The sequence below is a fragment of the Hypomesus nipponensis genome, chromosome 25 (genome assembly GCF_054491055.1).
Source record: "Hypomesus nipponensis isolate SF chromosome 25, ASM5449105v1, whole genome shotgun sequence".
Taxonomy (NCBI): Eukaryota; Metazoa; Chordata; class Actinopteri; order Osmeriformes; family Osmeridae; genus Hypomesus; species Hypomesus nipponensis.
The window spans coordinates 7565083-7590740 of record NC_140385.1 but is presented as its reverse complement, the minus strand read 5'-3'; the positions used below and the strand labels follow the sequence as shown (position 1 = coordinate 7590740).

At 46.4% G+C, this 25658-nt stretch overlaps 1 protein-coding gene across 2 annotated transcripts in view; it reads right to left on the bottom strand.

Moving 5' to 3' along the window:
• LOC146222125 (ADAMTS-like protein 1) overlaps positions 1 to 25658 on the bottom strand; it is a 56382-nt gene that overhangs the window by 17586 nt on the left and 13138 nt on the right. For both annotated transcript variants that reach the window (XM_084691515.1, XM_084691514.1), the window contains exons 2-3: positions 18846 to 18968; positions 4220 to 4347 (exon numbers count right to left, since the gene is read on the bottom strand). In XM_084691515.1, coding sequence (XP_084547641.1) covers positions 4220 to 4347; positions 18846 to 18968 — 251 coding nt within the window. The remainder of the gene's footprint in view (positions 1 to 4219; positions 4348 to 18845; positions 18969 to 25658) is intronic.

The window sequence follows — 25658 nt, the reverse complement described above, 5'->3', positions numbered from 1 at the left end:
GGGACGACACAGAAAAAAAAACGATTTGTTGAAAGGCTTTTCAATAAAGTGCACGCAGTGTATGATCTTCATTTTCTGTTACATTACATTTTCATGGTGGGCAAATCCGGGCTTTTTAACAAGAGGCCTTAAGCAGGAAGACCACAGTTGGACGATGAGAGCAAAATGTGCTGAGCTGTCTCAGACAGCCTGGCACCGCTCTCTGGATGAGTGTCTTTGGTGTTTCAGTCCAGATGAAGGAATCAACCGCATTTGCAAATTGGGATTCCTTTTTCTACTTTGATGCTGGGAGATTGGTGAGCCAGAGATGGCACCTGCGATAGGCTGATTATCCTTGAGGAGCAAGCGGGGGACAGACTCCGGGAGAAGTCGTCCAGTTCCGTAACATGAGAGGAATTCCAGTGTCACCCGGCCTTAGCTAATCTGTAATCATGATTCAAGGCAACATTGCAGAATTATGACTCACAGATGCAAGAGGGATAAAGGAGTTCATGATATTATTCCAGAGAGGAGAAAGGCGTGCGCGGCATGGCATGATCATTAGATCCGATGACACGGCCAGACAGCCTGCGCTGCCAAACCAAACAAGATGGCCGTGGGGCCCTAACAAAGGAGACACTTCCAGAGACCGAGGGAAAGACGGGTAGAGAAGACCAGAATCTCAGTGGAAAAACCTGCTGGGTCTGGATATATATTTGAAAATACAACACAAACACACAGAAAAAGGAATTCCCTCCTACACACGCACACACACACACACACTCTTACACTGTGGCTGCACACCAACACGCACACACACAGACACACACACACACACACACACAAACACGGAAACACAGACATGGACACACAGGGACATGGGTAAACACACATATACACATCTGGACACACACACACACACTAGACTGAATCAATCATAGTAATACCCATAATGTTGTCATCAGGTTGAGTTGACATGGCATGTTATAGATTGGTTGTATCGAGTGCAAGTTGCATGTGGGTTTCATAAACCATTAAACCGTTGTTAGAATAATAATGTAAAGGACATGTCTGAGCACTGGGATATAGCCAATGTTGGATGAAATATGTTCTTACTGTTTGCTTCTTTTTTCTTTATGTTTTTCTAGTGTGTGTTAAAGAAAGGCACCCCCATCAGCAGAGTCATGCAGAGGAGGCATGACAGAAGAACCGGCCAGATCGAGCCAGCCTCCTTCCTTCCTTCCTTCCTTCCTTCCTTCCTTCCTTCCTTCCTTCCTTCCTTCCTTCCTTCCTTCCTTCCTTCCTTCCTTCCTTCCTTCCTTCCTTCCTTCCTTCCTTCCTTCCTTCCTTCCTTCCTTCCTGCCTTCCTTCCTTCCTTCCTTCCTTCCTGCCTTCCTTCCTTCCTTCCTTCCTGCCTGCCTGCCTGCATGCCTGCTTTGCTTCCATCCGTCCCATGCTCCTTCCAATGGGCAGTACATGATAAACTACAGTCCATTTAGTTTCTATTTTAGGTGGTTGCTCAGTTACTTTAGCATATGTCTGAAGCCTGAGCTGTTGTCAGTGGTTTTTCGGCTTTATTTGGGTTTAATTGTGCCAGCATGCACAGAGACATTAAATAATGTACCGTAAATGAAAGTATTTCAAATAGCTTTTGACCAAGGTCTGCTCAATATACGATTGCTGATGTTGGCTGTAGAATGTTTCCCTGCTACGGTTAGGTCGAGTGAACTTGTAATTAGTTTCAGCTACACAGGCCACACAATGAGTTGTTTAAAACTAGCTCTATAGCCACTACTTCCAGACGCACATTCATGAGAGGACTTACTATTGAGAATGTTCACTTTTAATGAAACTGCCACCGAAACTACAGTGTTTTGACATAACTGTGACACACCTTTGATGACATTCCCTCATGTCACCACCCTTTCACATCTCGTTATCGTATGAATAAAGGATTTTAAATTCCTGTGGGGATCCCAAGGCCAAACGACTCTTAAACTAAAACAACATGCTCTCTCCCCATACCACAGAATCCCATTCGACTGACATCACAGCTGATCCATATGTCCACACTTACTCAACCCACACTTAATATTGGTTGTGTGTGTGTGTGTTTTGGTTTGTACGCACAGCCTAGGCCTTGATTGTGCCTAATGAGCTTCAGGAAAAGTATGCTTGGGATGGATCCATGCATGTGCAGTTATTACTCATGCTGTGGTGTGAGGTGCTCTTGGATGGTGGGAGTTGTGTGTGTGTGTGTGTGCTGGTGGATGTGGATGATTGTGTGTCCTGGGTCCCAGGTCCCCTAGTCGGGGCACGATGGGAGGGGGGGGGGGGGGGGGACTGGCTTGGAATGTTTTAGCCCTGTTTCTCACCAAGTGGAGCTCTTTGATGTGGCACCACGGGCCAGACTACTGGTCCCTCATGGGGGACTGGGCCAGGTGGTGGGGAGGGGGGGGTACTCCATGCCCAAATGCTTACACCACACGAACCACCAAAGGACTCCATTCATAAAAGAAATTCTCCAAAGAAACACACATATGCAAATTGCCACACTTGAACACCCATATATGAATATGTACAGAACACACAGTCAAACCTCAAACCCCTCCTCAACAAGCCAGGTCACGAGGATCTCACTTTCACAGCCAGCAGGCTATGTGAGTAATGACCAAACCAGATGCTCTTGGCAACTGAAGTTATAGTTGTTGATTTAATGAAATGCATGCTCAAAACAGCAACAGACCACAGTGTTTTAACACCAGTGTTAGGGGTACGGTATATTATGTGATGGGTATATCTCAGCGTTAGAGTATTTGACTGCAGATCAAGATGTTGCATCTGATTGCCCCCCCCCCCCCCCCAACCACCCCCTTAGGTCTCCAACGTGGTGGAGCTGGTCTGGACCCTTCCTGAAGAAGCCTCGGGGTGCCAAAGGATCGACAGGGTAAACAGTGGGAATTGTAAAGAGAGGAATGTGGTGAAGTCACCACGCAAATATTTCCCAGTCTATAAATGTGACAACATTTCTATGGAAAGCATACTTTTCTCCCGCTCTCATTCTCGTGCTCCTGAGTGAGCGGCCTCTGTGATTGGCTGCTTGGACTTGGCCTCTGAGCTTGCACTGGGCCACTTGGACTGTTTCAAGCAGAGTCCCTCAAGGTGTCTGGGATTAGATGAAAGGAGAACGTACACATTGAACAGAGGCCCTCGCTTCTTTAAGAGGTACTTAAGAAGTCGTTCTTGGCTCACTGTTTGAAGCGCCCAGGTTTTTACTTTTCCCTATGGATATGTATGTTTAGCTGGGATAATCAATATATGGTATGACACTGAGTAGATAAGAACTTAATTCTTTCTTCTGTAGAATAATCTAGCCTTAACTGTCAAATCTGAGGTTTTGAATAAAGCAGTGCTTTATTCAAGGTATTTTTTGTGCTTGGGAGGAAGAAACTTGCCATTACTTGTAATCAGTGACCGATTCTGTTCATTGACAAACTACTGGTGAGACCTAACCTTGTTGTTGGGTGGTGGTAGATGGGGCAATGCACTGGCCCTTTAGGGCTTGGTAACAGCTTTATAAATTATAGAGCTCTCCTATTGCAGCCCATGGGAAAAGGGGTCTGTGGCGAGAAAAACACACGCTATTAGGGACCCCGTCTCGCTCCATTTGGCAGGACATAAACCACCAAGAGGCAGAGAGAGAGAGAGAGAGAGAGAGAGAGAGAGAGAGAGAGGAACCCCCCCCCCCCTCTACCCTCCACCCCTCCACATTCCCTAGACTTCATATGGGACCTTAATGGAAGCCAGTCCATCTCCGAGTCAAGACTTGACTATGTGAACAAAAGCCATTACTTTGTAATACATTAAAGTCCCTCCTTAGTGAAAGTTAATGGTTTGAACTTACACTGGGATAGCTTGTTAGTTGATTAAAGGCTCTCTGTAGGGATTCCTACACGTGTGCTTGTCCAGTAGAGTTAGTGGATGGGAACCAGGTATTGGAAAAGGGCATCTTTCAGGTTAAAGTTGAAGGACTGTGGACTTGCCTCAGAGGGACAAAGGTGGCTGAGAGTCATACCTGGAGCTGAGGGTGATTGGCTGAGAGTCATACCTGGAGCTGAGGGTGATTGGCTGAGAGTCATACCTGGAGCTGAGGGTGATTGGCTGAGAGTCATACCTGGAGCTGAGGGTGATTGGCTGAGAGTCTTACCTGGAGCTGAGGGTGATTGGATGTCAGTCTTACCTGGAGCTGAGGCAGCGGCGGAGGGAGTAGGAGGCCCCTCCCCCACAGGTGCGGGAACACTCGCTCCAGGAGCCCCAGGCGTCCCACAGTGTGTCCCGGTCCTCCTCTGAACGCGCCGTCCGGGAGCTCTGCACGACCACAGGAGAAAGGCGTCAGAAACACACGCTCTCACACAGGAGGAAGGAGTCAGAAACACACGCTCTCACACAGGAGGGAGGAGTCAGAAACACACGCTCTCACACAGGTGCATCAAGACTTGTCAATGAATCTGATCTCAATTTAAATGACTCAGAAAGGGAAATTGTGCTAGTTTGGTACATTTTGACTAGATGAACTTCAGAGCTTCTCCAACCAGGTCCTTCATTCCGAAACAGATGAACTTAAACTCCACTAAGCAGGCAGTGAGAGAGTGTGCTGAAGGGAGGTATGTTAAAAGACCAACCGGAAATAATCTAAGATCTCAGCTTCCCACAGAATATTTAAGTCAGATGTCCAAAACATCTTTTACATTGTGAAATGGAATGCATTTGAACAAGTTCCAGTCTTAACTATTTCCTTTGTATTTCTGTTATAATTTCCCCTCACCACATCAGGCAGCAGAAGAAGTGGAGATAATAGTTTCGATCCAAGATCAATATTATGAAAAGATGAAATACACGCCTGCAAGGATAATGAGCATCTCAGATGTACCATGACGGCCAAATAGCGAAAGCTTGCTTGCTTCTTCTCTCTCCCCTTTTCAGTCTCTCTTCTCTCTCCTCATCCATCTCTCCACCCCCCCTCTATCTCTCTCTCTCTCCTCTTCGCTCCATCTCTATCTCACATCAAGTTTTGTTTTCACATGAGACCTATTGCTCATGGAGTGACTCGTTTTGCTCCCAGGCAGGTGTTTATTTGAACGGTGTCAAGTGATCAGTGTTGTCATGTGAGAGGGATTGTCTAGCAATATGTGGGAACTGTGTATTTCTTTCTCCAGACCTTGGCCTTCCCAACGCATATTGCACAATAACATATGAAGGATTGGTCTTGTCATGTCCATACTGCATGTAATAATACAATATGATAGAATATTCTACAACAAAAAACACTCTCTTGGACTAGTAACAGATCTTTAATAATGTAATTGAAACTTCTAATTAAAACCAGATGAGAACACCAATATGGAACTTTCCATGGAACCCACAGAATGTACAGTGTAGAGACTCCTGATGAAGAATGGAATCCTCACAAAGCACTAAAATCACACACCAAACGTGAGAGTATATGCTGACTCATATTTCATGATGTCACACGTATTATTTCATACTAGTAAATCCCACACAGAGATATTGATCAACTGGATGCACAGACGTTTCCGAAAGACACACAACTTTGTCTGAAAAAGGATATTGAGCCATGTGTCTGTTAAAGTGGAAATATAAATCTGTTACAAACAGAAACCAATTGATCACATATTTATGTTTTAGCCCCAGCTTCTTCTACAGACTCTACCCTTACTCACTTGATATGGAACACACACACCCCTCCTAGTAGAATGGCACATAAGAGCACTGTAAAGGTGGCATGCTTACTCAGTGAGAGCAGAGGTTAAGCCCAGGGTAACCTGTCGACATGTTAGGATCAGGAGCAGATCCATCACAGTACACAATGATTCAGCTGAGACACACTAAAGCTACCGACAGAATAACAAGCATATGAAAGGTAGCCCCCCTTTCACCTGTCCCAAGCAAAGAGTGAAGGTTACTGTACCAGGATCAGAAGTGCTGCCAGCAGTGTCCTGCCTGCAGATGACTGCTTGTCCATGCTCACAGGAACGTATGTGTACGTTTTTAGAAGTGTGTGTGTGTGTGTGTGTCTGGAAGCCGTGCACTTGGTGTCCCACTTGGTGTGACTCAGTGTGTGTGTGTGCGCGCGTGTCCTGGCTGTGGCTCCCTGTCCGGAGTTCTCCCTCTCCTCACTGTGCTGGGGAACGCTGCGATGGGAAGGGGGCTGGACGGAAAAGCCCCCTTCCAGTCACCAGGACCGGCCTGCCAACCAATCAGAGGACGGTTGAGTTGTGTGTCAGAGCCAGCCAGCTGTAGATGAGCCACAGGTGTGCATGTGATCACAAAACCTACAGGCTTCCACATACAGAGTTCTCCATCACCCTTTTCTATTCTGCCTTCATTTTCTGCTCCCCTCTCTTTCTTCCTGTGCTCTTCCCTCTCTCCTGCTAGTTGACTCTGCCAGGCACTGGGAGTTCTTAAAGCGGCAACATTGTCCAACATAGAATCCTAATCTTGGAAAACTGGAGGATAACTTAGCTTGTACTTTATCTACAGTACAGTAGATGTACTCAATCTGAATTCACACACATGCACACACATATACTGTACACACACACACACAAGTTGGACTTTCAATGGGGCCTTTCATAACATCTGGCAGTCCATGTTAGCACGTTTGCACAGGAGGAAAGGGGAGTGCATACCCAGGTGTCTCCTGGTGGGACAATATCAAGACCTATAGAAACCCAGTCACCAGGACCATGACCATGTCCTCACCAGGACCATGACCATGTCCACAAGAGGATTTAGAGACATACCTGGTCACACATGATTGTAAATAGCTGAGTGGCCTTTACATAAACAGAACAGCTGTACGAGGAAGTGTGGGCAGAAAAAAGTGTAGATATAAATGAATTATGTGCACCCTTCTTCACATATCAGCTATATAAAAGTACTTCAGTTCATGTGTGATGCACAGAAAATGTCTCCTCACACCTCATGTGGGATACTCTTAAAATACACAAATACAAAGCAGCCTACTTTGCCTACAACCCCCTTCTCTTAAAAGTATGTTCTGATGTCAAAGAAACACTCCCAATCAAACGCACCACAATTAACTAAACAGATACATAATTGCAATCAATTTAAGGCAAAGAGGAACGAGGGGTCTGTGCCTAAACAAATAATCAGTCCCCCTAATCACAGGCTGTCGTTCATGACACGCACACATTATGCAAACATGGCATGAGCACGCACGTGTGGACACACGCTACATGGAGAGAGAGAGAGAGAGAGAGAGAGTGGGAGAGAGAGAGAGAGACAGAGAGAGAGAGAGAGAGAGAGAGAGAGAGAGAGAGAGAGAGAGAGAGAGAGAGAGAGAGAGAGAGGGAGAAAGAGAGAGAGAATTAGGAAGAGAGGGAGCATTTTAAAGAGAGCCAAAGTGTGTGACAAAGAAAAAGAGAGAGTTTATGCACAGACATAACGGGTGATCAAGCAATACAATCTCACTCGTGTAACTATCTATCCAGGAAAAATGATTACTCAATTTCCATGTGGAGAAACTAGATCGCTAATAGCAATAATGTACAGAAGTGAAGTCTGCTGTACCACAAGATTGGTTTGGGGGTCGATTCCACAGATTCCTGTGGGCAGAGTTAGATAGTCATACCCCTGAACACCGTACTGTGAACTATTTACTTTTCTGGTGAAGATCTAGAAAACCTTTGTTTAAACATGGAAGTCGATCCTTAACAGTTTTTAAGTTCCATAAGCAAAACGGTGTGGGGATTTCGCTCATGTTTCAAACATACTCGACTGAAATAGCCTGCTACTGAACTTATACTATTTGGTGTTAAATTTAAAGGCTAAACATGGCACTGAAAAGTTCAAGCAACGTCAAAGCAATATCAAGGCAACTGCACTTAGCTGAAACGTCTCCAATCAGAACACATTACACATAAACATCAGCGCCCAGTACGACCCAGACATAATTTACTCTGAAGAGAACTTTTACAAATATAAAAGCTTTCCAGGGCTGTGCATAAAATGTTACACATCAGGAAAGAAGGTTTAAGACACACACTTGAACATATACCCCCCTCTTCAAACCACAGGATTATAATAAATACTTAACTCTCAGAAAATCAACCCAATACATTTTATGTCAAGCAAAAGGAAAACTGAAACCCCATAACACAGAGACTAGGACAAAACATGGGACATTAATCTTAAATCAGGCACTTTAATGAGCTCTATATGCTTGTTTCAGAGTGGGGGGAAACAGCATTTCTCCCAATAAATGTATATTTTATGGAACCTATCGAGTTCCTTGATGAGGCCAAATAAAGGTGGCCATCAGTGCATCTACATTTTGCTGTTATCTCTTTTCTACCTTCTTTGAAATGAATCTCCTCTTTCATCCTCAGCGCAATGTTTATGAACTGAAAGTGTAACATGCTGATTGAGTTGAGTTAGTGGAGGAGATGAGTACTGGGTGAGTGGGAGGACATGGATGCTGAGTTAGCGGAGGACATGAGGAGAGAGTGGACCCTTTGCTCATACAGTCATGACGAGCGATAGCAGTGTTTTGTTTCGGACAGGGAGTAGGTAGTAATATGGAAATGACAGATTTATTGAGCCATAAACAAACCTACAGAGGAAACGGAATATGGGTCCAGGAGAGGGAGGGAGAGAGAGAGAGAGAGAGAGAGAGAGAGAGAGAGAGAGAGAGAGAGAGAGAGCAAGAGAGCAAGAGAGCAAGAGAGATAGAGAGAGAGAGAGAGCGACGGAGGGCGACGGAGGGAGAGAGAGAGAGAGCAAGAAAGAGAGAGAGAGAGAGAGAGAGAGAGAGAGAGAGAGAGAGAGAGAGAGAGAGAGAGAGAGAGAGAGGGAGAAGAGAGAGAGAGAGAGAGAGAGAGAGAGAGAGAGAGAGAGAGAGAGAGAGAGAGAGAGAGAGAGAGAGAGAGAGAGAGAGGGAGAAAGAGAGAGAGAGAGAGAGAGAGAGAGGGAGAAAGAGAGAGAGAATTAGGAAGAGAGGGAGCATTTTAAAGAGAGCCAAAGTTTGTGACAAAGAAAAGAGAGAGAGAGCGACGGAGGGAGAAAGACATGTAGGATGGGAAGCCACTTTAGGTAAATCATGTTTCATGCAGCAGAAAGATAAAGTGCCAAGTTGACCGGCTACAAGGCCCGTGTCCCCTGGCAGCGCTCACTAGGCTTCAGAACAGACAGCCATCTCCCAGAACACTGCAGAGGGAACATATTCGTTCTGCCTCGACATGTGCTCCCCACAGCTAGAACTGAAAACAAAGAGATTTGTTTTCCAGCACTGTCCAGCGCTCATAAATAAGGCCATGTCAGCTTGGACGGCCTGAAATATCCGGTGGGATGTAAACTACTCAGAGGGCTTTGTGGATGGCAGAGGATTCTAAACCAAGAGAGGAGATGGCAGCACTGTAACTGATATGCTGACTGTTAAAGTAAATCCCCGTTTGATGGAGATATGCAGCTTTTGATGCTCTTAATGGTATCACTAAATCCTTGCTTTGGCTCGAACCAAAATGGGATGTAATCCGAGCAGACAATGCAACGTTTTTAATTCATTCCATTAGATGTAATCCATGCAAGTATTCGAAACCTTCCCGCTAACATCTGAGGAGTTATTACACATCAGATGGTGTATCAAACACCAAATCTCATGATACTAATACGCAGAAAATCATCTTCGAGCCTCTTCACAGTTAAGTCCATAAACCACCCTTTGTAGCCCCAGGGATATGGCGCGTGATTAAAAATCTGCAGTGACATTTACAGTTTCCTGCCGCCCCTCAGATCAACAGAGCGTTTCCTACAGCCATGTGTAGGACAGCTCCTTCCTCAGCGAGCAGCTTATAGTTAAACTCCACCGGGGTTCCGCCCCCCCCCAAAATACTAATCGAACAGCCACTATGGTGTTTGTAAGAGATTGTTTTCCCTTCAAGGCGTCCCTGCGCAGACAAGACAGGTAAGTAAAGTTGCTCCACTGGCTAACCACTATGTTGCGTCTTGAGTCATGTATTGCGAGGCTTGTTCAGATTGGGCCCCTGCTGTATTAGTGATGGCCCTTTCACGTTGTCGTCTTCAATGCATTTACATGGACCTTATGGGATTTTGCTTCGCTTCCAAGTTGTGTGACACTTCCCAGAAGACACCACTGTCAGACCCACATCTGACACACGTCCTCTGTTCTGGCAGCATGTCGGCCCGCCCATTTCCTGTCTAGGTGACTCATTTGTTTTGGTTTCCAAATTTCCCTCATAGCCAATTAGTTTAATTTAACGGTATTGGAGCCCATTCCTTATAGCCTCTGTATAGACCAGCTGCCTGAGGGTTCTAGGTAGTACAGCTGGGTTCTAGGTAGTACAGCTGGGTTCTAGGTAGTACAGCTGAGGATTATACAGTAGGTAGAACAGGGAGTCTGTGCAGACATTCTACTAGATGATGTCGTCTTTATTCTGACACAGTCAAAAGTCTGTAAGAAGACCCATAAAAGTTCATGCTATTTGGTGAATGGTTTTGCAGGGTTCACATGGCTTGTAAAAAAAAGACCCCTAAGTGGATCAGGCAAGGTCAAATGTCAGGCAAGCAGACCTGGAGGGAGATGACGAGAAGCCAAACTAATACCTAAAGGCTGAAATAAATGGAAAACAGACTGTAGGGTTTTTATGTGACAAACTACTAGTTGAGACTTTGTTCTAGACTACCTTGGATTGTTTGGATCGTCTCCTCAGGTTTCCAGGGGTGACTGACCCGAAACATGCCACCGAAGATAGTCCTCACAATGGCAACAATCAATGCAACCAGATGAGTTTAGAAGTCTCCTCAGGAAGGTGGGGAGAAGCAGAGCGAGGTGACGGTCATGGAGTATGGTCCCTCTGTAACGCTGAATGCTCGTGTGTTGTCTTCACATGCTCTGTTCTGTGCAGCTTCTCCTCGCAGTCCCCAAAGCTCTGGAAGCCAGCACGGCTGTCTCTTGTCCACTCATGCAGTCGTGCCTCAACCCCGGCAGCTCAATAAACAACCTTGGATGACCTGCTGTCCCATAAATCACCTTGAATATCACAACCACATCCAGAATCAAGAGGTCTCTTTGAAGGCTAATGCCAATTTGAACAAGTTTTTCTTTTCGTTTTGTTTTGTTTCCTGACAGTCATTCTACTTCCCCCCCCCCCCATGTCTTTCCAGGGTGCCGGAGTCGTCGACAGGCCTCAGAGCCCTTAACTGTCAGCACCTCGCCACTGGGCTTTGTCTCGGAGCACCCAGATGCAGACAGGAAATGATGTCACAGCATGCCTTTAGACGAACATTCCGAGCCCATATGCTTCTGTCATCAGCGCAGGGAAGCACCGTCACCGTGGACAGTGTGGGGAAAGACTCTCGGGAGATCGTTATGCATCATGCTAGGCTGTCCAATTAAAAACAGTGAATCACCCTGGCTTTAGTTATTGTGTCCATTGACACAGGCTTTAAGTGAGAACAATCTATAATCTAATTTGTCTCCTTTATCCTTTATCTCTGGAACTACGGATCCACATACCAATCTGCCCACAAGTGTCACACACCCAACCTCCTGCAGTGTCTAAAGTTAGATATTGAATTAGGCATGGGTTAAAAGTGTCTGCTTAATGAATGCATACTTAATCATAATATTCCCTGTTCCAAATGTTTCATTATCTTGCTGGCTCTCTTCTCGTGTGCAGGGAAAATAACTTGCCCCAAGTAGCTGTCCTTGTTTCCAGGAACCACAGGCCCATGAAGCACACAGCCACAGGGAACACTAAGCCCACTTGCCCACAGGGCACAAATGCTAGGTTTTCATCAAAGCTTTAAGATAAACACAGCTCAGACAACGGCCCCTCACTCTCTCCAAATGTCCCCTCCAGATCTGCCAAATGGTGAACGGGAGCTTTAAAATGGCACTTAAGGGGAATGCTAAGGGTTCGCATCACACGAAAAGCTTCACCAGAAATAGGACCGCAAGATAATGGCAAAGGAAAACAGCTGACACCCCCCCAGGGGATGCCGAGGAGAGGAGAGCCTGCTAGCACAGCAGCAGGGACACTGATCTCTGTCTACCATATGGAGAAGTTCATCAAAAACCATGGATGATATTTGGCCCTCTTCTGCACCTTCTTGTGTCTGGAGCGTTGTCAGCGTCTTGCAGTACGACTTGACTTGAGTCTGTACCCACACTGAGGGCAAACACAGGCGAGTATATGGCCTGTGTGTGCCAGTCTGTGTTATCATAACACATCGTAGGCTGGGTGTTATCCCGTGTAGTACAATTTAGCAGCAGGTCTATGAAAATGTACATGTACTCACTGCAGAACTGGTGTTTGGATAAAGGTACTGTGTGTGTGTGCCTTCACATTGTCCTCCTCCTGACCTTCCCGTGGCCCACGGGACACACAATAGGATCGCTCCCTGACCTGATGCAACACTGCTGACATCATCTCCACCACTCTGACATCATCTCCACTGCTCTGACATCATCTCCACTGCTCTGACATCATCTCCACCACTCTGACATCATCTCCACTGCTCTGACATCATCTCCACTGCTCTGACATCATCTCCACTGCTCTGATATCATCTCCACTACTCTAACATCATCTCCACTGCTTTGACATCATCCCCACTGCTCTGACATCATCACACTACTCTGACATCATCCCCTAGAAACAGACTCCCTTCACAGCTGCAATGACACTGTACCGCACGACAGGAAGAGATTGTCTATGTTGATGACATCAGACACAGGCCCTGCTAAGGGACAAACCAACAAGGAATTGTTAAATAGAGGAGAGGAAAAGAAAGAGAGGAGAGACCTTTATAACTAAACAGTGTCATCTTGTGTACAATGAATGTATTGCAGATGACCTATGAAAAACCTGTAAAAGATTTTATCTGTAAAAGATAAAAGATTTTAAAAAATGTAACAAACACATATTAGTAAGTTTGCAGGGTTGATTTTATAAATGATCTGACTATTCTAAAGGACATACAATCTGTGTTTCCCAATGAACAGGGCCATAATGCAGCACCAGATCCAGACCTTCATCCTTGCTCAGCCATCCCTCCCTTCACCTTCTCCCTGGAAACGTCGAGGAGGGGAGAGTGTCTGATCTTGTCATTCAAACCCTTTTTCTTGTCCTATGTTTTTTATCTGTACATCCACATGCAGTTCATCCAAAAAGCAGAACATGTCTCTCAGAAGGAGACACAAGAAGATATAATGGAAAAACAACCTCAAATGTAATATAATAAAGTTATTCCCATGTGGTCAACTTCAGGTATGGATGGCTTGCTGAGCACAAGTAGCTTCTTGTAACTGTATCTTTAGTAGAACAGAGCGAGATCCTCTTAAGGGACAATGCATTCTGGGATGCCTGTCACCAGTCATTTCAAGTCAGTGGCATTACTAACATCTTGGGCCTCAGCCCAGATATCTAGGCTATGTTTTTCACTGCACTCCTCTGCTGTGTACTGTGGAACCATAAATCTGGTAGCTGCAACACACCTTCCTGGTTCTGCACCTAATTCAGTGAACAGTGAATAGGTTTCTGAACGCACCCCTGGCTGTGGGGCGTAGCATGACCCTAAACCCTTTTATGCAATAATTCTCCATGGAAAAAAAAACAGGGGAAAAAAAGCCTTGGAAAATGGGTGATTATGCAATTATTTTGGTTGAATACAACATTGAGACTCTCTTTACCCGACCAGTGTAAATAGCTCTTAATCTCCATATTTTATTTACCCTATTGTTTTACATACTTTTTCCTTTGAAATACGTACTTCTTGCATCTGAGAAATCGACACTCTCATTCTCATGACAACCATGCCAAAATGGCTCATCATTGTGCGTCACAGAAGAGGGATGAAGGAGATGAATAATGAATTGACACTCAGATATGGTGGATCATGGACACATTCATCTAGGAAGCTCTCAGACCTGTCCTCGCCTCAAGAACAGGAACCGCCCTCGGGAACACAGAGGCCTATGTGACCCGTTCCAACGCGGAGAAAGAGAGAGCAGAGATGAGCATGAGGGATGGGAGGATGGAGGTGGAAGGTGGAGTGTTTGAGGGTGAAAACCCCATGTCGCCCATTCATCTTTCTCCAGCACCTAACTCTCCCAGCACTAGTCATTGGTCAGGGGATAGAAAAAGGAGGAAGGGAGGAGAGATAAAGAGAGAGTAGAGAAGGAGGCAAAGGGACGAACAGAGAGAATGCAAGAAAAGGAATAGAGGGGAGAAAGAGAAAGAAAGAAAGAAGGAATGACAGACAGAGGAAAGAGAAAGAGAGAGAATGGCAGACAGAGGAAAGAGAGGGAGAGTAAAAAAAGAGAGAGAAAGAGAGAGAGAGAGAGAGAGAGAAGGGAGAGAGAGAGAGAGAGAGAGAGAGAGAGAGAGAGAGAGAGAGAGAGAGAGAGAGAGAGAGAGAGAGAGAGAGAGAGAGAGAGAGAGAGAGAGAGAGAGAGAGAGAGAGAGAATGGCAGACAGAGGAACGAGAGAGAGATTTCAGGAGGATCTCCAGGGCCTCCAGGGCAGGGCAGTCCTCACCAGCCCTGCTGATAAATCTGCTCCTGGACGTGCACATTCCCACCCCTCCTTCTTCTCCCCCCGCCCACATCAGTCCTCTCAGTCCCTCAGACCAGAATGCTTGGTGAGGAAACATGAACTATGAACAGTACCTCAGACCAGAATGGCTGGTGAAGGAACATGAAGTATGACTAGTTGCTATGCAGACATCTTGGAGTCTCAGCTGTGATGGGTACCTGCCTCAGAGCCATGATCTAACACACCACACAGAGTCAGACTACAAATGACTTTGTGTTCATTCTGCGTCTTGTGCCCAGATGCAACCCACTTGCTACTTTTACCAACCTCACAGTATGAGCTGTGTTTATTATTGCGTCTACAGAGTCTGGATGATCCCTTCCAAAGTGCCACTCACAGCCCGGCTGTCATGCCAGGCCTTCATGGATGTGTGTGTTTCAACAGTCCAAAGGGAGTATTTGGTTACAGCCCAATGGGAGCCCTAAATGTGGCAACTAGAAATCAGTTCAAGTCTTCTGGAAGGTTCTGCTTGAGTTTGCGCTTTTGTGTTGCCGAATAATCAGGTTCAGGGCCCGAGGGGTTATTTCCAATTGGACAAGGAGAACATTTTCTTCTTACCGATGCTGGAGTGAAGTGGTTGGTAAAATGTCCCCTGATGTTTTAACAAAGCGCCCTATTCCCCCAATAAATAATTTCTGTAATTATCTGACATTTTCTAACCATTATGACAGGTTGTTGCTACCACAGCAAACTGCAACACAAATATGGCTACTGCCTCCAAGGCCTTATACCAGAAGTTCCATGCCCATTGCTCTGATGCAGTGAGAACCTGCAGCTTCAAACCCTGGAACCTAGATAACCAGAGGGACTGTCTCGGTGTATCTTCTGGCATCACTGCTAGCGTGGGGGAACATCTGCAAGGAATACAACCACAAATGTAAACAATTAAAAATCAATCGTTAAAGACGACGTGCTCGAATGTGTGCATGCCTGCACACTGCACAAGGAGGACGGGGGGAGGAGAGGGGGGGAGGAGAGGGTGGGGACTCCTCGGGTAGGGGGGGGGGGGATGCGTGGGTGGAAACGAGCGCAGAGGACGAAGGGAGGGAGGAATCTGTGCACTAATCGAAGACACAATGTTGGCGGCCGATGCTAAGAATGTGGGGATGTGTCTGAGTGTGCCGAATGTCACTGGATAGGGACGTGTGCGAGAGCCGGGCTTGGACACACATGAACTCGCACGACCTGTGATAAGCCTGCGTTTGCTGATTTGAAACGACAGCACCGATTCAACATCAGAACCAGTTTAATGTGAAAACATCTCTGGAAAAATACAGTGCACTTCCGCCAAAGATACAAACACCGTAACAAAATAAAAAATGAATGCATGTTGAAAGACACACACACAGGCTGTCATTATGTGGCCAATGCGGTGAAGTCTACCCCTCTGGCAGCGGTACTCCATTACCCACAGTGCACTGGTGTGAGGCCACATCAAGAGAGGTCTGACGCTCGCTGTGGGGGCTGGAGGGTCGAACACATTCAGCTGATGGAACACGCACACAGAGGAGGGAGAGGAGCCCAACCCCACACCACGTGACTTGTTCTGCAGCTGCAGCGCGAGCCGAACCCACTGCTGGCAGAACCTACCCGGCCTAGGGGGAAGGCTCCCAACACTGCTGTGCAGCAGACACAAACAGACAGCGGGTACACACTTCCTTTACATGACACTGCTCTCACTTGTGGCTTTAGCATGCACACGCCCTGATGTGTGGCCACGCTGGACTGGTGTTAGAACATACAGGGTTCAGATGGCTGAGCGGTTAGGGAGTTGGGCTATTCATCAGAAGGTTGTTGGTTCAATTACCGGCCGTGCTAAATGACGTTGTGTCCTTGGGCAAGGCACTTCACCCTACTTGCCTCGGGGGGGAATGTCCCTGTACTCACTGTAAGTCGCTCTAGATAAGAGCGTCTGCTAAATGACTAAATGTAAACATACATGAGGCCCTGGTCTGCCATGGTTTAGGTTCACCCTCGACCACGCCCAAGTGGGGTTGGGATACAACTGACCCTCCAAAAACCCTGGCATGCTTGTCCCCTTAATGAGTCCCATAATTAAGCATGATTGGTGCCCTTTCCCCCTGGCGCCGTACCCACAACACAGCTGGCCAGGCAAGACGCGGCCCGGGCACAAGCTGCTCTCCGCAAGACCCTGCCCACCCCTCCCCCTCTCTGAACACCACCAGACCCCCCCGAAAAAAACCTGCCCACCCCTCACCCTCTCTGCCAGGCCCCACCTCTGAGCACCCCAGGCAGGCTGGCTCTCCTGGATCTCTTGGATTCTGTCACTTGGCCAAACAGAAGGGGAAGTATGTACTTATTCACACGGTAGGCTTTTAAAACATGGCTGCAACTGGCTTTTTAAAAACACACGGGCTGTTTGGAGAGAAGAGAGAGACACAGGAGAGACAGAGAGAGAAAGAGAGAGGGGAGAGAGAGAGAGAGAGAGAGAGGGGAGAGAGAGAGAGAGAGAGAGAGAGAGAGAGAGAGAGAGAGAGAGAGAGAGAGAGAGAGAGAGAGAGAGGAGAGAGAGAGAGAGAGAGAGAGAGAGAGAGAGAGGGAGAGAGAGAGAGAAAGAGAGAGAGAGAAAAGATGGAGAGAAAGTGAGAGTTAACATACTGTAGCTTGAAGGCCCATCCATCTCTGGGCTAGGCCATGTGCAGGCAGGCAGAGTGTTGTCCACACCAAAGCCAAGCGCCAAGCCAACATGACCGTGAGTTTGAGAGGTTGGGACCAAAAATATCTATAATCTCTTAGAAACTCCAACGTCAATGTTGTGGGGAGGATGCGGATGGTTGGCACAGATAAAACTGCAGGAGGATGTGTTCATCAGATAGCCACTCCTCGGTTAAGACTCAACCCTCTAAACCAACCTACCAAGCAAGGAAAATATGCTGTCTGGATGTTTCGTTAGAGATTCATGTTGAAGCAAGGTTTCGGGATGTTTTCGAGATCAAGAGAGCGAGGATGAGATGGGACAGTCCATAATGAAACAGGAGGGGTGTTTGGAGGATGACTGTGTTTCACTTGCTGCGTTTCACACCAATGAATCTGTTCTCTTCGTTTGACATTTTCACTGCTTCACACAAATAACAGGCCACCCCTCTTCACTGGGGCTCCCCTACCTCACCACGGTGCAGAGGCCTCGGAACCCGCCAGCATAAACATTTTCATCCAGAGAGAACAATTCATCTGTGCCCTTATGTGGGGGGCGGAGAGGTGAAGTATGGAGCTATGGAGAAGTAAAACACTTCAGAATTGGCAAAAGCAGAAACCTGGGCAGTCGCTAATTAAGCTGTGTTGCTCTTGGCTCTGAAGAAACACTAATATTGAGTCGAGATCCAATATGGGACAGAGCGATGGAAGCCTACAACTACTGAGTCAGAGGTGAGAAGGAGCCGCAGACACACGGCTCACCTGCCTGAGCTAAAACTTAAGAAATCTAAGTTGTAGTCTCTGTTTTTGGAGACAAGGTATCATGTATATGTCATATCGAGAAATATGGTTATCATTTTTCAAAGGATTTGAGTAAATAAACGTTGCTTCCAATGATGACAACGGAAAGATTTTTGTCAGTCATCGCCCTACTCATAGAGTAGCGAGCTGTTTGTGACTGCACTCACACAAACACAGCTGCAGAATGAGACCAGTGCACATCTATTACTCCCAACCCAATCACTGCAAGCCATTTAGAACAAACTCTTGGCTAAATGGCAGTCACCGACTGCATCAAGGACAAAAAACGAGTAATGGCGGGTGAGCCAGCCAATGACGTCAACAAGTTGGAGAGCCAAACCCCTGTTAGATAAGACAGTTGGGTGAGTGATTGTCTTGGAGAAACAGCTGGAGCTTTGTCCCGTCTCTGACAGAGTGGAAGCATGGTGATTCAAACTCACTCTCAGCCCTGGACAAGACTCAGAGTTCCTCCACTCCCTCCTTCCACGGTCAGTGTATTGCTAAAACTTGCTAAACAAACTTGAGTTCAGTAGTCATGAATCGTGTGTGTCATTACCTAACATGGAATCTGCTCACTAAGGCGAGAGCCATGATAATATTTGAGTCCGACCATTTGACAACATGTCAACACTTCCCCCTCCGTGATGCGGGTCATCATCGTTTATTATAGAGAGGTCAGTACGTAGGCTGGTGATGGCACTATGAACAGTGAGGTAAGGGTTTCTTAGAGGGTTTGATTCAGGCACTTACGGGGTCTTCTGGCTTGTGGTTGCTGGGACTTTCATGGAGATGATCCCCTGGAGGGTCGTCACGACTGGTTAGGGTGAACTCCCTGATGAACACGGCGTCACCGTCACTGGCCTCCACATCTACCTGCAACAAAGTCAGATTAGGAGTTCGATTGGTACCATAGGTGCAACCAAGTCACTATTGTGCAATTCACAAGTTAGTCTCAGGTCTTCAGAATCAAATATTAAGTAAAGTTACGAGTGAAAAGTCTTAAATCATTCACCAAGTTGATGAAATAAAGCTAAATTGAATAAAGCAAGCCTGGATTTTATTGTATTTTTGTCTCAATAGGAAAGCTTTCTATGGAAATATTTGTTATGAACAGGCAGACAGATCAACTCTCCACTAACTTGGATCAACAAAAACATTGAAGTCTTAAGAAGCACTGGTCTGAACCAAATCCATGTTATTCATACAAATGTATTTCCAGTGTGAATTATACCCATGGAAATCCAATTGAATCCCAATGCTATAAAAATACATTCCAACCTGCAGCTTGAACCCTCATTGCCAGTGCCTCAAGGGAAAACCATATTCCGTCATCAACAGTAAAATGAATCAACCCTTTCTGTGCGGTAAACCAAAGGACTATTACATTGCTATCAGGGTTTTGCTTCGAGGTTAGTCTTGTCCTCTCTCTATGAGTCTCCTGGTAACAGGTAACTGTTTCAAGAACTTAGTGGATGTCGAAACACCAGGTGTCTGAAACGAGAAGATGAAACCACAGAGGGGTTGTTTGGATAGGGTCCATTAGCACCACAGTGCTTGTTCTCAAGGATGCCACTCCGCACGGACCAGCCCCCCAGCTGCTCTCTCTTTCTGGGTCATAAACACCCTGTAATGACCCTGGTCAGCTGACAGCTTCCAGGGGCTGGGCCAGGGTGGATTTAGAGCAAGGAGAGAAGGGAAAGAGGGTTGAAGGTTTAGTGGAGTTTTATTTGTGTGCGTGTTTGTGTGTGTGTGTGTGTGTGGGGGGGGGGGGGTTAGTGGGGGGTCTCCTGTGCTGCTAAGCAACTGTGTGAAACATACCATACGATGCATGTTAACAAGTACCAAAGCAAATCTGCGCTAACGTCCTAGACTCAACACAGTACAGTTGTGATCGCTTCGCTTGCAAAGGGATCAGAATGAACGCAACCCTTGGGAGTGCAGCTGAAGCCGTGAGGGCTATGTGGAGTATGGGAAGTCTGATCGGAGTCAGGAAACACATGTTGCATTAACATCTTTGGCACCTTTGATCCATAAAGTTTAATACTTTGAGGATCAGAACGATAGCATCGCTTTGTTATACACGATAATGATTTCATGACTCCTTGGCTTAAATTCTATTGAATTCATAGAACAGGCACATATGCATGACACAACAACGGATGGTGAAGTAGTGGATCAAGGGATCTTTTCAACCTTTAAATCATTACATTAAATATGTTCTACAGGTAAAGTGCTGCTGCGCATGTTGCATGACAATCAGCCATGTTTAAATAATGTTCAGTACACTGTTGCACTTCCAAGGCATTTCTTTGTGGCGGTTAACCCCTAAAAGACCATTGATGCCATAGAAAACGATAACAAATATACCACAGCAAACACATTATAGTCCACAAACATACTCTACTCAGTGAGAAGCTGAAATCTGTCAAGACTGAGGCCTAATGGAGGGTGGGAGTCAAAAGCTTTTTTGAGTCTGCAAGTGGAATCTATCAAGCTCGTTTTCCCTTGCTCGTCTTAAGAAAACATGCTGGTCATTAAAATAAGATGCCAAGGATCTTGCACACCCCGCTGGACCGAGTCATTCACAACGGGCCGAGGTCCGAGTGTCTTCTGCTTCCAGAGAGGTCGAGGCCAACAATGGCGCTCCAGCATGAGGGAGCAGGGAAAAGTCCTCTTCCAGGGGTTGCAAGGTTATAGAGTGATTAGCAACTGGCAGGTCAAAAATACTTCTCATAAGATTTCGATGGTGTGCAAGGCTTTCCAATCCTACAGGCCCGACGAGACACTGACTGCGGAGAGACGCTGTAGCTGCCCGTCAAAAGCCCGGATCCTTGTGTTTTCAGAAAAGAATCCCACGAATCCCCCTCGTTCTCTGAGCCCCTACAAACGTACAGGTCTTCTCATCGCCCGGGCCACGATGGTTTACCTCTGCGTGGCTGCTTGTCACCCAACACAACAGCGCACATGTTTGTGTGACAGAGGGTGCAGGGAGTCGCTCTCTTCCAGTCGGCTCCGATTTCAAAGTCGGGGGGACCAGACGGGACAGCGAGGGAGGAAGTGAACTCAGGGCAAGGCGGGCCTTCAAAGAGAATAATCAGCAGTAATAACACCAACTTGATATTATAATTGGTCTTTCCTGAAGGGTGGTGCCAGCTTGCAATGTTGGAGGGAAATTGCACCAAAAAAAGAACGGAGGCCACCTCTAGCATGGTAGGCTAAAACCTGGACTTCAATGTCACGCATGGCTGACTTTGATGAATAATAACCTTCTGCTGTTTTGACGAGGTGCCCGCTCTTCAGGGCCAGCTTCTGTCTGTGTGAAATGTAAGAGGAAAAGAGATTTTGTTAATCCACTTTCAAGGGGATCTTTGAAAGCTTTCACTTAACACGCTGAGGATTAAGAAGCACCGAATGAAATCATTCCCGTTCCTGTGCGGGATTGGGGTTTCCGTCATCCAAGTGGCGTATCAATGCTGCGCTCTGATCCGGGAGTTATCAACCCAACAAATCAGTGATCCGTGAGAGTATTTTCTACACACTTCAACATTTGCTCATTATAGAACAAAGCCCTGGGTTTCTCCACGATCTCGGCTCTGATAACGGGATATATCTTTGGGGGTGTGACAGGATCTTGGCCGGCGGAGGGCAATAGTACACTCTTTGGTATAAGACCTCCTGGTTCCAATCTGCACTTCAAGAGTTTGCCTGCAGGACATGGCAGTGCAGTGGGTCATGAGCGAACGCCTAAAGAATAGTGCGAAACCCCTTTCAACACTTTCTCTTCTTCTTGACAGATGGGTTATTTAATATTGGGATTTCTTTCCTCCCGGGTCCTTTGAAGAAGCAGCTTCAGTTTTCTGTTATGTTTCCCCTCCGCTGAGTTTGATACGTCTATCTCTGGAGAACCAATCATGCTGAGAGGGGAAAAGAGAGGGCAGCGAAAGGTCAAAATGCCATTTGGGAATCCCACAAACGTGATCGTGAATTTGTAAGGTTGTGATAGCAAGTGTAGTAATATCTTTAATACAAGAGGGAAGAAAGAAATAGAACAACGAGAGCAAAGTATTGCCTGTGATGGTATCCCATTCTGTTGAATGTCTTTACATTTACATTTAGTCATTTAGCAGACGCTCTTATCCAGAGCGACTTACAGTAAGTACAGGGACATTCCCCCGAGCCAAGTAGGGTGAAGTGCCTTGCCCAAGGACACAACGTCATTTAGCACAGCCAGGAATCGAACCGGCAACCTTCTGATTACTAGCCCGATTCCCTAACCGCTCAGCCCATTTGGTTTCCCTTGGCTCCGAATGTCATCCTATATTTATACGTCTGTGTCAATGGGCATTTATATGAGCCAATGGGCCCATCAGTACCTGTCAGCTCATTGGTTTCCTGCTGTTTACCGCCTCACATTCCAAGGGAGGGGACAGGAACTCAGAACTGTCACACTTTGCCTTTCCACCGGCCTCTCAAACACTGCCTCTCAAACACTGCCTCTCAGACACTGCCTCTCAGACACTGCCTCTTAAACACTGCCTCTCAGACACTGCCTCTCAAACACTGCCTCTCAGACACTGCCTCTCAGACACTGCCTCTTAAACACTGCCTCTCCACCCGCCTCTCAAACACTGCCTCTCCACCCGCCTCTCAAACACTGCCTCTTAAACACTGCCTCTCAAACACTGCCTCTCCGTTGGACTCTCAACCAGCACCTCTTGACATCGGTATTCATGGTATTTGACTCCTGAAAAGGTCAGGGCCGCTTGCATTATTCTAAAGGTAGTCCTCCTTCACAAAGACACATTGGAATTGGGTTTCGTTTTTTTAATGCTAGCTTTATTGAAGAGAGGCGAAATTAAAAATTGAGGGCTGACAAATGTCATGCTTTAATGCCATTGCTTTGAAGGCAACAGTGCAGGTGCAGGTCATCCATCACACAACCATTTTCATCTATCCTAGATCTGCTGGGAGACAAGCACCTGACCACAAGCTGACCACAACCTGCAAATGTGCAAAACCAGTTAACTTTGCAGGTGTTATTCACACATTTCCTGTAGTCCTCTTTCACAAGTGAAGTGTCAATTTGCCTTTGGCTCCCGTTAGACAGAGAATTGTATTTATTTAAATAGAAACATAAACCACAGATGTGGTGGTTTTTCTACTCAGGTACTACTACTACTACTACTACTACTACTCAGGCTTACTTAGGTAACAACAGCCATTCGTATATTTGATATGGAGGAATTTTATTTTTCAAGGCCCTTAAACAGCTTTTGACAGCTTGGAGACCAGCACACAGGAAGTCACAACATTACTGGTACGGAAATCAATCCTGGCTAAGTGTTTCTCCAACATGCAGCCCATGTACGTAATCCTGCTATTCGTCTGCCTATGGAATCAATCACACCAGACATGTAATTTCATTCATACTCAACCAAGCTGTTTTTCTTTTATAAATAAGCTTTTCAAGGCATTTCTGCTTTGTTGTGATAGGTGTAGTTACAGGACGTCACACAGAGAGACAGGAAATGTAGGGAAGAGAGAGAGGGGAAGACATGCAGGTAACGGCCCTGGCCAGACTCAAACCCAGGCCAGTGAGATAAGGCCTTGGCCCACATGGAACAGGCTCTACCTGGTGAGTCACCGAGGTGTCACCAAAGCAGTGGTTTATGAGAGGGGTCTGCCATCACGGCACTGTGTAGGTGAGTGTTGAGTTCTGGGACCATCCACTGGGCTGTGGAGCTGGGTACTGGTCCTGGGAGCTAGTACTTATCTGGTTTGAGGAACTGATTAATTTGAATGGAACAGATGAATTTGATTATGTGAATGGGATCAAATTGTAAAAATAAACAATATACCATAGCTAACAGATTTGTATCGTACTCCATTTGTGGTCATTGACATTGTGAGTTGATATGGCAAAGGGCTATGCATAAACTGAAGAATGACTGACCAGATACGTAAAAACAGAGGATTGTGAGAAACGCATGTCTGCCGACCAATAGCCTGGGCCGACCTCTGCGTCTGATGCCAGTGTCATCATGCCCAAATGGTCGGCGCAGCGAGGGGTTCCCACGCTGATGTTAACAGGGACAGTGACAGAGTGCGGATGGAGGACAACATCCTGAGGTGTCCCTGCGGACTACCCTGTCACTTCCTGAAACATGCCAGTCCTTCCTGTTCGAGTGCAAAACTCTCCCTAACAGGCTGCGATGAAACAACAGTCATCGAAGGGGAGGATGGGAACCTCAAAGAGGTGAAGGAGAGAGAGCAGGACTATCGCTCTCTAGTTTCAGGGCGTCACTCTGGACTCACTGACACACTGTCTCTGACACATCTCTGGAAAGGCTACAGGTTTTAGTTCCATCTTTCAGCACATTAACATCTGAAAGTTAGGGGTTGCTACTCAGTGCACCACTGTGACTTAGAGAGAGAGAGAGTTAGAGAAAGAGTTAGAGAGAGAGAGAGAGAGAGAGAGAGAGAGAAAGAGAGAGAGAGAGAGAGTTGACCGCCTCTTCGAAAAGCCACTGGGGTCCATACAATCACTTCTTATGCTAGGTCTTGTTTTGCTACCTGGCAGGTGTGGACAATCGCTTTCTGAACGGACGAAACGGATACTGTGAAGCAGTGACATCAGAAAAACATTGACATTGGCGACTGTAACGTGAGCTGCAGCTCTGAGGGCTAGTCTTAGCACTAGACCATTACAACACTGTTGACATTACATTTGAAAGGTTGAACACTCAAATAGGATTCAATAGTAGTCAAGAACTACTGTGAACATGTAATGACATAATGTAGCCTTATGGGTTTACATTTGAATAATTTCAAATTGGAGGAATATATCATATGAAGGAACACATTTCCAATATGTTGTTTGCTAACTAGTCAGCTGCCATCCATGTAGACCCATTCCCCTGCTAACTGTCCCAGGATATGCTCCAGAAAAGATCTGGTTACCTAAAGTTATCCCCATCAGCCACAACAGCCCAGTCAACTTCTGCAAATGCTAGAACACAATGTAACATAATATAGATATAATGTAGCTGATCCTCTAAAACAGTAGTTGCTAGGCTCCATCACATGAGATGATTCCGGAAGGCAGCAGAACATGGTTGTGACCCTCCCTCTCAGGGAGAACGCCGCCCAGCTGGTACACATGCCCCTCCCACACACAAACACACACACACACACACTCATCCGTTTGACTGGTTCACTGGCAGCTTTCCCTGGAAGCATTGGTGCTCAATAAGCACAACCCTAGTCTTGAAACGCAGTCTTTGACACCAGCTGTAATGTGCACACACGCACACACACACAAGTACGCAGGCACACACACACACACACACACATGCATGTAGACACACACACGCACAGCTGTCTCCCTTCATCATATTCAAAAGGAGATGGATATGGACTGGCAGCTGGGTACCACTATTAAAGTACAGTGCACAACAGGCAGAGGGGCAATGAGTTCATCAGCACAGTTCAGTACATGGCTGCACTTCACAGCATCAATTAGAACAAAGGATCCCCCAAGTCCTCCAAATATGCAGGTTTGAC